Here is an 11,765-nt window from a genome sequence, read left to right as displayed (position 1 = left end):
GCCGGGACCCCCCCAGGCCGACCGTGTTTTCCCACACACCCCTCTTGAGCCTCTTGGTCCCTCCTAGGACCCTGCCGGCCACTCCCAGACTGTGGGGAAGGCTGGGTGGCCACCCCTCGTGGCTAGGAAGGGCCCTGGGCCAGCAGGGGCTGAGGCACGGCAAGCTGCCCTAACTCCAGCCCCTGCTGCCTCCCGGGGAACCCCCACCTTCAGACGAGGAGTGGGGCTCCCTGGGACGCCTCCCCCCAGCTGACGCAAGGCTGGGCAGGGCTGGCCCGGGGACAGGTTGCCAGGCAAGCAGCTGGGGCTCCTCCCAGGGTAGCTGTGGGTGGCCACGTTGCCCGGCGACCAGGTGGCAGCGTCCTTTGAGCCGAGAGGCGCAGCTGCGCCCAGCCCTGCCGGCTTCCCCCAGGGACCCCCGGGGCCCTGTCCCTATGCCCTTAGCCCAGAACAGCTGGTGCCTCTGGTCACAATGAGCGTCGTTCTCTCCAGGTGAGCGGCTCTGCGCCGGCCTCGGCGGGGAGGGAGGGGGCAGCAGGGTTCAGGGGCCTGATGCACCAAGAGGGATGGGGGCGGCCAGGACGGCTGGGGGCGGGCAGCGGTAAGGGGCGCTCTCCCTCCCACACGACCCCACCTCAAGGTCAGGGGAAGACGGGGCTCCAGACCGGGGAGGCTTCCAGAAGCTGACCTCTGCTTCTCCAGCATTACTGTCCACAGCTCCGGGGAAGCCAAATTCACAGGGTCCAAGCCCTCTCTCCCTCACTCAAGTCCACTTGGAAAATCTCCCTTCGAGCCTCAGAGCCCAGCAGACAACTTCCCCCTGTGGGGTCGTCCCTGACCGCACTCCTCTGGCCAGATTCTACTGATGCTCTCCTACAGCTCGCCTGCCCCTTACCCATTCGTTTTGATGCCTGGTTGCTCTGAGGGTCACACACTCCAGGCTGCCTCGGGACCACCCAGTGAACTTCTTTAAAAACGCAGCCCCGTTAATAACGGGGAAAACCGTGTGTGCTCCGAGCAGAGGAAACAAGGGAATCTCTACACTTTCCACTTCATTTTCCTACAAACCTGAAACTGGCCCCCTGAAAAGGTTTATTCTTTTTTTAATGTTTATTTTTGAGAGAGACAGAGAGACAGAGCGTGAGCGGGGAGGGGCAGAGAGAGAGAGGGAGACACAGACTCAGAAGCAGGCTCCAGGCTCCGAGCCGTCAGCCCAGAGCCCGACTCGAGGCTCGAACTCACGAACCGTGAGATCATGACCTGAGCCAAAGTCAGACGCTCATCCGACTGAGCCACCCAGGTGCACCTAAAGTTTATTCATTTTTAAAAAAACAAAAACCTTCAGGGTTTGGAGAGAGGAGAGAATTTCCACAGCTGGGGGGAAAGGCAAACTCAGAGGATTTGGAGGAAGAGGCCATCGCAGCTAGGAAGAGGAGAAGAATAACTCTGCCAGGAACAGGAAAGCCCCACTCAGGGCCCCAGGGAGGGTAAGACTGCATTTGGAGCCAAAGCAGCCTTTGCATTCCTGCCGGCCGTTTGACCAGCCCTGTCGCCTGGCCGGTCTCCCGAATCCGCCTCGATGGAACCGGGAGGGAGGGACCAGGCGCCTGACCGGGCGCAGGGTGGCAGGCGGGCGACCCTGTGTGGCTGTCCCGACCGGGGCCCAGAACGGCCTCTCGGGCCCACCTCCCCAGGGACAGCCAGGTGAGGGTGATGGAGGACACGGTGACCAACGCCGAGAAGCACTTGGGCCAGTTCTGCTCGATGCTGGCTGCCTACACCCGCAAGACGGCCCAGGTGCGGGACAAGGCCGACCGGCTGGTCAGACAGCTCACCGACTTCGCCAACACCGAGCACCCCGAGATGCGGGCCACCTTGAGGAGCTTCGCCGAGGACCTGGCCAAAGTCCAGGATTACCGGCAGGCCGAGGTAGGCGGGGTGGCCCCGGGGGGATCCCTCGCGGGGGGGGGTCAGGTCTGAGGGCCGAAGCCGCGCTGCGATGCTTCTAAAAAGGTTTACATACGTCCCAAAGGGACAGAGAAAGGATTTCTCATCGCGGGTTTTCTAAAAAGAAAATGCTGGAAGGAAAGCGAGGAGGAAAGTCCCTTTGCCTTTGGACTCCTGGGAAAACATATACATCTTTTCTTCTAGATTTGGGTTTATCCCACAGGATAAGGAAAAGGAACGGGCATGGGGGGATTCTAAGATGGGACTCCCATCCGGCAGGCCAAATTTTCAGGCCACTGGGCGTCAAGGCATCGGCCTCACCTGGGAATTTGCTAGAAATGCAGGTTCCTGGGCCTCACTGAGAACCTGCTGAGTCAGCACCCCTGGGGGCGGTGCCTGGCAATCAGGGTCTTAAGGAGCCTTGGGGGGAAGGGGCCGGGGGACTCCTTCACCTGGCAGTTAGGCACCGACTCGGGGCTGTGAGGCATCCACCCCAAGACCATGCTGTGCCCTCGGGGGCCGCACAGCGCGCTTGGCTCAGTCGGGTCTGAATCCCCTGCTCTTCTGGGCTCCCCGCGTGAGATCGTGAGGCAAGCCGGAGGACTGAAAGAGCCACGGGTCCCAACGAACTGTCACGAAACCCTCAGTGGGCACAGTCATTATACCCATTTCACAGGTGAGGAAACAAGGCTCGTGGGATGAAATGTGCTGCCGGAGCCTTTGGGAGGTCGAGCCCTGAGCTCAGGCGGCGCTCACAACCCTAAGGGACGAGGGACCGCGTCCCGGGCGTCCACAGCCCCCCACGGGCTCCTGGCACGCGCCCACCCACGGGTGTGCCCGCGGCGCTCTATCCGTGCAGCCGCCAAGCCTCCCCGCTTCTGTCCGCTCTGACTCTCTGCCTGTCCACACTCCCCCAGGTCGAGAGGCTGGAGACCAAGGTCATCAGCCCCCTGAAACTCTACGGGGCCCACATCAAGCAGACGCGGGTAAGCGGTGGGGGGGGGGCACCTCCCGACCCGGAGTGGCCCATCTGGACACGCAAGACACAGCCCTCCTCCCTCCTTTAGGCCGAGATCAAGAAGCTAAAGCAAGTCCAGAAGAACGAGATCAAGCAACTGGCAAAGCTGGGGAGACTGAGGCAGAAGTCACCGTCGGATCGGCTAACGATTGTATCCTTCCCTGGGCCGTGGGCCCGAGGCTGCCGGGCCACACGGGGCGTCCGTCACAGGCGTCCTCTGGGCAGGGGCTGCCGACTCACCTGGCTCCTTAACAGTACCCTCCCCAGTCCCAGGTGAGTGCCCCGCGTGTGTCTGGGCAAGGCCGAGCCCCGTGCAGGTGACGGACGACCTCCCCAAAGAGCCAGGTGAACCTTTACCTGCGCAGGTGCGTGCACAGCCCTGGGCCCAGGATGCGAGTCAGAGGTGCGGGGCCAGCAGCGGGCTGGGGGCACTTCTAACTTGTAGCCCCACTGCCATCATCTAGATGAGGAAGCCGAGGCCGAAAGACGTGACCTGCCTTAGGTCACACCAGGGAGGTAAGGGGCAGGCGTGGAACTCCACTCCGAGGGTGCCTGGCACCAACACCCAGGTCTGCACGTGCCCGGCGTGGGACCGGGTCATACGAATTAGCTAATTACCTAAAGAACGTTCCACGTGCGGGAATTAATTATCATCGACACCTGTTACGATAGCTCGGCAGGTGCCCCCCGTTTAATGCAAAGCCGCTGTGATCGCCGTCCCCCGTTACAGGCAGAGAAAGTGAGGCTCAGAGAGGTTTAGCGACTTGCCCGGGGTCACGCAGCTAGTCAGCAGGTCTGTCCGAGCAGCGCCTGCCCCTGTCACCACGGTCGCACTCGGCCTTTCCTCCGATGACCAAATTGGAGAGAGGCGTCCATGAGGCAGGGAGCTGACCCAGAGGAAGACCTGAAAATGATCCAGAAAAGTCCAAAGGCCAGAACCACCCCGTGACACTTCCTACCTCCGGAGCCAGGCAGAGACCAGCGTGCAGAGGGCCTCGGCGGATGCCAGCCACACCACCCACCAGCTGGGGGAGACGATTGAAGCCTTCCAGAAGCGGAAGCTCACAGATCTTCAGGTAGCGGTAGTCGCCCTGTGGTAGACGTGCTCTGGCCTCTAGGAGTGTGTGTGTGTGTGTGAGCCCGTGCATGTCTGCGGGAGTGTGCGTGTGCACGTGTGTGTGAGCGCGGATGCGTGTACGTGAGCATGGGCGAACACCCGTTGCCCAGACGGCTCTCAGAGCCCCGGCTCCCAGGACGATTAATCCTGGCCTGATCGATTAATCCTGGCCTGATCGATTAATCCTGGCCTGATCGATTAATCCTGGCCTGATCGATTAATCCTGGCCTGATCTAGCCGCTCAGCGCTCACAGCCCCGCCTCTGAGCACCCAGGCCCGCCTCCCCGCCAGGCCAGTTTGGCAGACTCCGTCCCCCCATCCCCCTCCTCGCCACGGAGGGACCCGCAGCCTCTGCCCTCACTCCCTCCTCCTTTCCTCACCCTCCGCGGAGCCAGCCATGGTTAGGCGCAGGGGGCTGGGCACGGGAGCTTCCTCCTCACGCACCCCTGCCGCCGGCACTGCAACCCAGACTCCTGGGCCCAGAGCCCTGGCTGGTCACAGAGGTCCCTGCACCCACTCTCGATCCCCCATCCGGTCCATTTCCCAAGTTGCAGCCCCGGGGACCTCACAAAAGGCAGCTGTAACTTGTCACGCCTGGGTTTAATGCCCTCCCGCAGCTTCCCTGATTCTAAAGATAAAGGCGTAAATCCTCCCCAAGCCTCCGGAAGCCCCAGCCCAGCCTTATTGTGGACGCATCACTCCAAGCTCAAGGGCGCCAAACCCCCGACACGCCCCAGTGCCTTTGCACAGGCTGTGCCCCTCTGCCAGGAAGGCTTAGCCCTTACTCTGCATCAAGGTGACACCCCCTCATCTCCAGGGAAACTCACCTGCACCCCCAGCCCAGTCCGGCCCTGACGTCGATTCACTGCTCTGCTCCCTCTGGGGTCAGTTATCCCGGGGCATGGCGGATAGGTTAATTGTATTTTTAATTCTCTCATTAACCCAACACATGTTAAATACACACCTACTATGTGCCCGGCGCTGTGCCTGGTGCCGGGACACCATAGCTAGAAAAGGAAGGACCCTGTCCTCATGAAGTTGCCACCCTGGGGAAGACCCATGACGCACGCCATTCGTTAGGGAGTGGAGAGCGTGGGGGGCGACTTGCTGTTCCATGCCTGCCCCCCGACGCTGTGCGCCACAGGGCATGCACACGTGGGGCACGGCACGGCGCCTGGCTGTCGTGTCCCCCTGCCGGGTCCCTGCACAGGGTCCAGGGCCTGGCACTTAGCAGTACTCAGTGAACGTTTGGGAGACGAACGAACAAATAACACGCAAGCGGGAGGGGTGATGGTCGCTGGTGCTCCGCCTCTGTGCGGCAGGCAGGACCCGAAGTCACCAGCAGGCCACCAGCAGGCGTCTGCTGTTTATGAGGCCCGCGGGGTGCCAGCGAGAGTTGAGCACAAGAGGCTTGGGCTCCACAGTTAGGGGCCAACAAACGCACGCAGTTGAAAGTGGGCATCCTTTGGACTTTTGGGATTAAGTTTGTAAGAGGCACTTTTCCAGACCGTCCCCTAAAAAGCGCTCCCAGTTCCGCAAGAGAAAAACAAGAAACAAACAGACAAAAACCCCCTCAGAACTGGAAGGATGATTACCACCGTATCAGGGTTAGGTCACGTTTCTGTACATACAATGATCACATTGACAAAAGAGCTCTCTGGCTCCTGTGAGAGCACGTGAGTGATGCTTTCGTCCGGGGGTCCACACCGCTGGGCGTGCATCAGAAATCTGGAGGGCTGCCTCAAACGCAGATCACCCGGCGACCGGCCCACCCTGGTTGGGCTGCAGAGTCCGCATTTCTGACCAAGTCCCCGGTGGAGCTGGTGGTGATTCGGGGACACGGACGCAACTGCCATACTGACTCACAGGGCTTGATGAATTGGGACCACACGTGTCCCTACCGTGCAGATGAAGTCACTGAGGGTCAGAGAGGCCACACGCCAGTAAATGGCAGAAGGTGACCACCAGGCCAGCCTCCCAGGGGCAGAAGGAAGGAGACGGGACGCACGTATCCCCATCACCACCTTGGCCTTGGCCCCTCTCCCCTCCTGTGCTCGCTTGGGGACTTCCTCTGAGCCTGCCCCCCGCAGGCACTGCAATGTTTGTGTGATGTGGTGTGTTTCCAAACTGCCCACTCCTCCCCCAACACCGAGCCCGTGTCCTGCTGGGGCCCAAAGCAGAGTAGGAGCCTCTCCTCCTAAGCTGATGCACAGTAGGAGCTTATGTGAGGCCTGGCACACAGGAGGCGCTTATGTGAGGCCTGGCACACAGGAGGTGCTTATGTGAGGCCTGGCACACAGTAGGAGCTTATGTGAGGCCTGGCACACAGTAGGAGCTTATGTGAGCCCTGGCACACAGTAGGAGCTTATGTGAGCCCTGGCACACAGTAGGCGCTTATGTGAGTCTTGGCACACAGTAGGCGCTTATGTGAGGCCTGGCACACAGGAGGCGCTTATGTGAGGCCTGGCACACAGGAGGCGCTTATGTGAGGCCTGGCACACAGTAGGAGCTTATGTGAGGCCTGGCACACAGTAGGAGCTTATGTGAGGCCTGGCACACAGGAGGAGCTTATGTGAGGCCTGGCACACAGGAGGCGCTTATGTGAGTCTTGGCACACAGTAGGAGCTTATGTGAGGCCTGGCACACAGTAGGAGCCCCCACTGGGGCTGGGCATGCAGTGGGAACTCCGTTAGAGCTTGCTGAGCTGAGCCGAACCATCTGATCTAGAGAAATCAATATCTCTATCACAAGATTACGTTTTGGCGAGCTGGCTCGTCAGGTTGTGAGGTCTCTCCCGGAAGATCCACCCACGGCCCGTGGGTGACAGAGGCCAAAGGTTTTGTAGCCATCAAGCTGCAAACACCTGTCCTCAGAAGCAAAGGCTGTGCAGATGAGCCCAGGTGACAGGGCAGAGCAAAGCGTGCCCCTTAGAGAGTCACCAAGAAACACGCCCTCTGCGTTTCCGGAACAATTCCTGGGCGAGGCAGCTTTTGAATGGGAACGTATTGTCTGTTCCGCAAAAACAAAAGTAACGTTGGCCTTGGACCTGCCCCATAAGGGCAAGTAACAGTCCCCACCCCCAGTCCCCCCCCCCCATTCAAGATGGCCCCAGGGCTTTGAGAATGTGGTTTATGTGATTCCACCTGCTCTCCCCACAGAAAATTTTTTCAGACTTTGTCACTATTGAGATGGTCTTACATGCCAAAGCGGTGGAGGTATATTCCAGCGCCTTCCAGACCCTGGAGAACTACGACCCGGAGAGAGACCTCGAGGTACACGTCACAAATGCTCCATTTTCTATCTGATGGTGTGGGGCTGAATTTGATTTTCAGTTGTCTCGATTCAGAAGCAGTTTTCATTGGCAACATTTTGCAATGGTCATAATTTTGAAGACCCGCTCTGATGAATCCTGGGTCTCCTGGGTGGCTCGGTCGTTTGTTAAGCGTCTGATTTCGGCTCAGGCCACGATCTCATGGCTTCATGGGCTCGAGCCCTGCGTTGGGCTCTGTGCTGATAGCATGGGCCCTGCTTGGGGTTCTCTCCCTCCCTCTCTCTCTGCCCCTCCCCCTGCTCAGCACACTATCCCTGTCTCTCTCTCAAAAATAAATGAATAAGATTTTAAAAAATTTAAAAAAATTTTTTTAAATGTTTTATTCATTTTCTGAGAGAGGGAGAGAGCACAGGGGAGGGACAGAGAGAGAGAGGGAGACGTAGAATCCGAAGCAGGCTCCACGGCCCGGAGCCTGATGTGGGGCTCGAACTCACGAACCACGAGATCATAACCAGAGCTGTAGTCAGACATTCAACTGACTGAGCCGCCCAGGCGCCCCTGACAAAAATTTTTTTAAACAAACACACGAGGGGTGCCTGGGTGGCTCGGTCAGTTGAATGTCTGACTTGATTTTGACTCAGGTCATCATCTCACAGTTGTGAGATTGGGCCCCACCTCAAATTCTGCTCCGACAGCACGGGGCCTGCTTGAGATTCTCTCCCTCTCCCTCCCCTACTCATTCCCTCTCTTTCAAGATAAATAATAAATAAAATTAAAAAAAAAAAAACCAGACACACGAATCAACGACAAAGAGCATCCCGGGCTGACGCCTGCCTGCCGTAGTTTGGATGCAGACAAAATGTGCATTATCCCTATCTGATCTGATGGAAATCAAGAGCGGACTTATCTAGAAAACACCAGACCACACCCAGTGCTGGAAAACCGCTACCGCTTGCTGTGATTATCTTCTGTGGGCTCAGCTGGGCGGTCTCGGGCGGGTGTTTCCCGGGTTTTCAGCCAGTTGGTAGCTGGGGCCGGAGTCCATTCAAAGGCTTCCGCACCGGATCTGGCGGATGATGGCTATTATCCGGGTACAGGACAGGCCTCTTGGTTTGCAGAGTTCAGTGCAGAATGAAACCGTGGGCCCTTCGTTCAACAATTATTAAGCGTTTCAAGGGGCGCCCGGGTGGCTCAGTCGGCGGAGCATCCGACTTCGGCTCGGGTCACGATCTCGCGGTTCGTGGGTTCGAGAGCCCCGCGTCGGGCTCTGTGCTGACGCCTCGGAGCCCGGGGCCTGCCTCGGGTTCTGGGTCTCCCTCTCGCTCTCTGCCCCTCCCCCGCTAGTGCTCTGTCTCTGTCTCTCAAAAATGAATAAAAACGTTAAAAATTAAAAAAAAAAAAGAATTTCAAGACGGTGACAGCAGCGTGTCAGACGGAACATGGGGTTCTTCCGCGCTCGGGGCCCAGGGCTACGGCCTGAGCCGCGTGCCGCAAAGCCCGACCCGCCTGGATCCTCAGTGGGGCCTGCAGGGCCTACCCTGCCCGCGGCCTCTCCAGGAGGCCCGGCAGCGGGTCGGAAGCGAGCATCCCGTGACAGAGGCAGGCGGAATAGGTACCACCTTTCACGTGTCACTCCTGCCACAGCCTATTTGCTGGACGTGAGTCCGTCACTGAGGACACATTCAACGGGGGGAGAATCCTATCCCGGCTCCCGATGGGTGACGGGTCAAGGAATTTGCGGGAAGCTTGGAAACCACCATACGAGGTTATACGCAGACTGAACGGGCTCGGGTACCTTCGTTCACCTCTGTGACGTTCTTCTAGGGGAAAGAGCAATCTCTCATTTCCTGTGTGACTACCTGGCCTCTCTGGGCCTCAGTGTCCCCATCTGTAAAATGGGGTGGTAGGACTACTGTAGATTACAGCACAGGTGGGGGTGGTGCCGGCCGTGCACCTTCTCCCCCCCCCCCCCCCCCCACCCATCCCTGTCTCTCCCGGCAGGATTTTAGAGCCAAGATGCACGGGCTTTACGGACATCGCGATGCTCGGCCACTCACGGAGACCATCTCCTCCCCGGCTGTCCCGTGGTCTCTCACTGGCCAGGTGAGCGCTGGGGGTGGGGCCGTCAATCCCGCGACAAAGGGGAGGCCGTCTGAGAACGGGGGTCTGCGGGAGATCCTGAGAAGGCGGCACAGCTTGGGAGCGTGCAGCCCTCCCCCGGGGTCTGGCCTGGACCGGCCTGGAAGTGAAATCACATCAACACATAAACGGGCCCTGTGCCGCCGGCGCCTGTCCTGAGTGCCCCCTAGAGGCGTCCTGAAGCGTGGCGGCTCGAGAGGCGAGGGCTCCGCACGGGTGGCTCCTGTGCCCTGGGGCCCACGGGTGTCAGAAGCCTGAATTTCTCAGATTTGAGGGAAGTCATAAGGTACCTATACTCCAGGGCACCCAACGAGCGCGGCAAAGCACATTTCTGGTTCTACAGGACAACCCCTCCGTGCTCACCCGAGTAACATAAAAGAGCCGCCTGGTACCAATCGGAGTAGGGTTAGTCACCCAGTGGGTGGGGGACAAGGAGGGGCCGCGTCCCACAGTCGAGGGGGCAGGGAGCGTCTCGTGGCTTTCTGACTAATTCTAACGGCAGCGAAGCAAGTAAGTACGGCCCCAGCCACTTGGGCACAAACTCACTGCGCCCAAGCTGTGTGACCTCAGGACAGGTCCTTAACCTTTCTGTGCTTTAGATGCCTCGCCTGCAAAGCAGGGCGAATAGCAGTATCCCCCTGTGGGATCATGGGGAGCGTCAGGTGAACAAACCTGCACAAAGCCCTTAGAAAGGGCTCAGTACTTGTCCCTGCCCTCGTCATTCCCGCTTGTTATCATTTAGAGCGCTCAGACCGCCCTACGTGGCGAGAGAAGAGAAGACGAGGAGACTATGGAAGCCTCTGCCGAGGAAGACCTCAGAGGACGGGGGCGGGCGCTCCATCAATAGGACCAGAACTCCCCAGTCGGGAAAACGGGGGCTGACCCTGGATGCTCAGGGCTAGGGCGGGCTGGGGGGCTCTGGGTAAGGCCCGTGTCCTCTGAGCCTCAGTTTCCTCATCTGCACAACGGGGCAATCTCGCCGACCTCAGAGGTCACTCTGGGGATCGGTGTGCCCAGCACGGTGCCGGGTACGGAGCAGGTGCTCAATAAACGTGGGGTGCCCCTTAACCTGAATTGTGCTGGGTCTCCTTTCCCACCTTGTGACCCCGGGGACTCGGGTGTTTACACCCGAGAGCGGGTTTAATGTTGAGAGCGCGGCGGATTGGCCTCCAGGGCGGCGGTCACAGAGAGCCACAAACTCGGGGCTCACACAACAGGAATTTGCTCTCTCGAGGCTCCAGAGGCCTGAAGTCGAGAGCCAGAGGTGGGCAGGGTGGGCTCCAGGACTCTCCCCAGCCTCTGGGGGCCGCTGGCCATCTCTGGGGTCCCTTGGCTTATACACAGCACCCTGACCTTTGTCTCCACCCTCACGTGGCCTTCTCCCTGCGTGTGTGTGTGTGTGGATCTGTGTCCAAACTCCCTCTTTTTGTAAAGACACCAGTCTTACCGGCACAGGGATCCACCTACCCAGCGTGACCTCATCCTAACTGATCATATCTACAAAGACGCTATTTCCAAATAAGGCCACATTCTGAGAGTCAGCATTTCCACATACGGATCTGCGGGGCCACGAGTCACCCCTGACACGTGGACACGATGCGCAGGGATGCCCTTGGGAACCAGGGACTCATCACAGAAGACAAGGGAGGTGGAGGGTGGCCACGGTGAGGAAGGGAGTGAGCCCCATGATTCTCTCATCAACAAAGTGGGGGACAGAAGACTTTCAGGGGATCGTTGCAGGATTCGCACCCTCAGCACACTGATTTTTGTGACCCCCAATCCAGCTCCCTGGCACCTCCTCAGGGAAGCCCACCCTGATGCTACCAGGGAGAACGCTCATTCCAAAAATCACCAAAACATCCTAGGGGCACCCGGGTGGCTTAGTCGGTTGAGCACCTGACTCTTGGCTTCAGTTCGGGGCATGATCTCGCGGCCTTGTGGGTTTGAGCCCCACACGGGGCCCTGCACTGGAAGCCTGGAGCCTGCTTGGGATTCTCTCTCTCTCTTTCTCTCTCTCTCTCTCTCTCTCCACCCCTCCCTCGCTTGCACTGTCTCTGTCTCTCCCAAAAATAAGCCTAAAAACTTTTTCCACTAACTACAACATTCTACACTTTCTATGTAATAATTTATAAACCAACACCTCAGAGATCGTATTGTAAGTCACACGTAGTCACGTCATAGAGCCATACATCTCCTACGTTTATACGCTCACGTGGGCACCACACACACACGAATGTCCGTCTTCTTTAACCTCGTCCGTGTCCCGACCCCAC

The 11,765-nt window shown here is 58.9% G+C and overlaps 1 protein-coding gene across 1 annotated transcript; it reads left to right on the top strand.

Moving 5' to 3' along the window:
• Positions 1-472: 472 nt before the first annotated feature.
• Positions 473-10,339, top strand: CIBAR2 (CBY1 interacting BAR domain containing 2). The gene is made up of 9 exons (XM_047079347.1): positions 473-492; positions 1,695-1,929; positions 2,865-2,933; positions 3,015-3,116; positions 3,367-3,368; positions 3,933-4,041; positions 7,241-7,354; positions 9,355-9,456; positions 10,235-10,339. Exons 1-9 carry the CDS (start codon positions 473-475, stop codon positions 10,337-10,339), a joined length of 858 nt encoding a protein of 285 aa, XP_046935303.1.
• The last annotated feature ends 1,426 nt before the right edge of the window (positions 10,340-11,765 follow it).

Source organism: Lynx rufus, unplaced genomic scaffold (assembly GCF_022079265.1).
Source record: "Lynx rufus isolate CCGP_SWC_20201006 ecotype Redwood Valley unplaced genomic scaffold, mLynRuf1.p SCAF_16, whole genome shotgun sequence".
Taxonomy (NCBI): Eukaryota; Metazoa; Chordata; class Mammalia; order Carnivora; family Felidae; genus Lynx; species Lynx rufus.
Note: the sequence above shows the minus strand (reverse complement) of the source record. Positions and strands in the feature narration are given on the sequence as shown.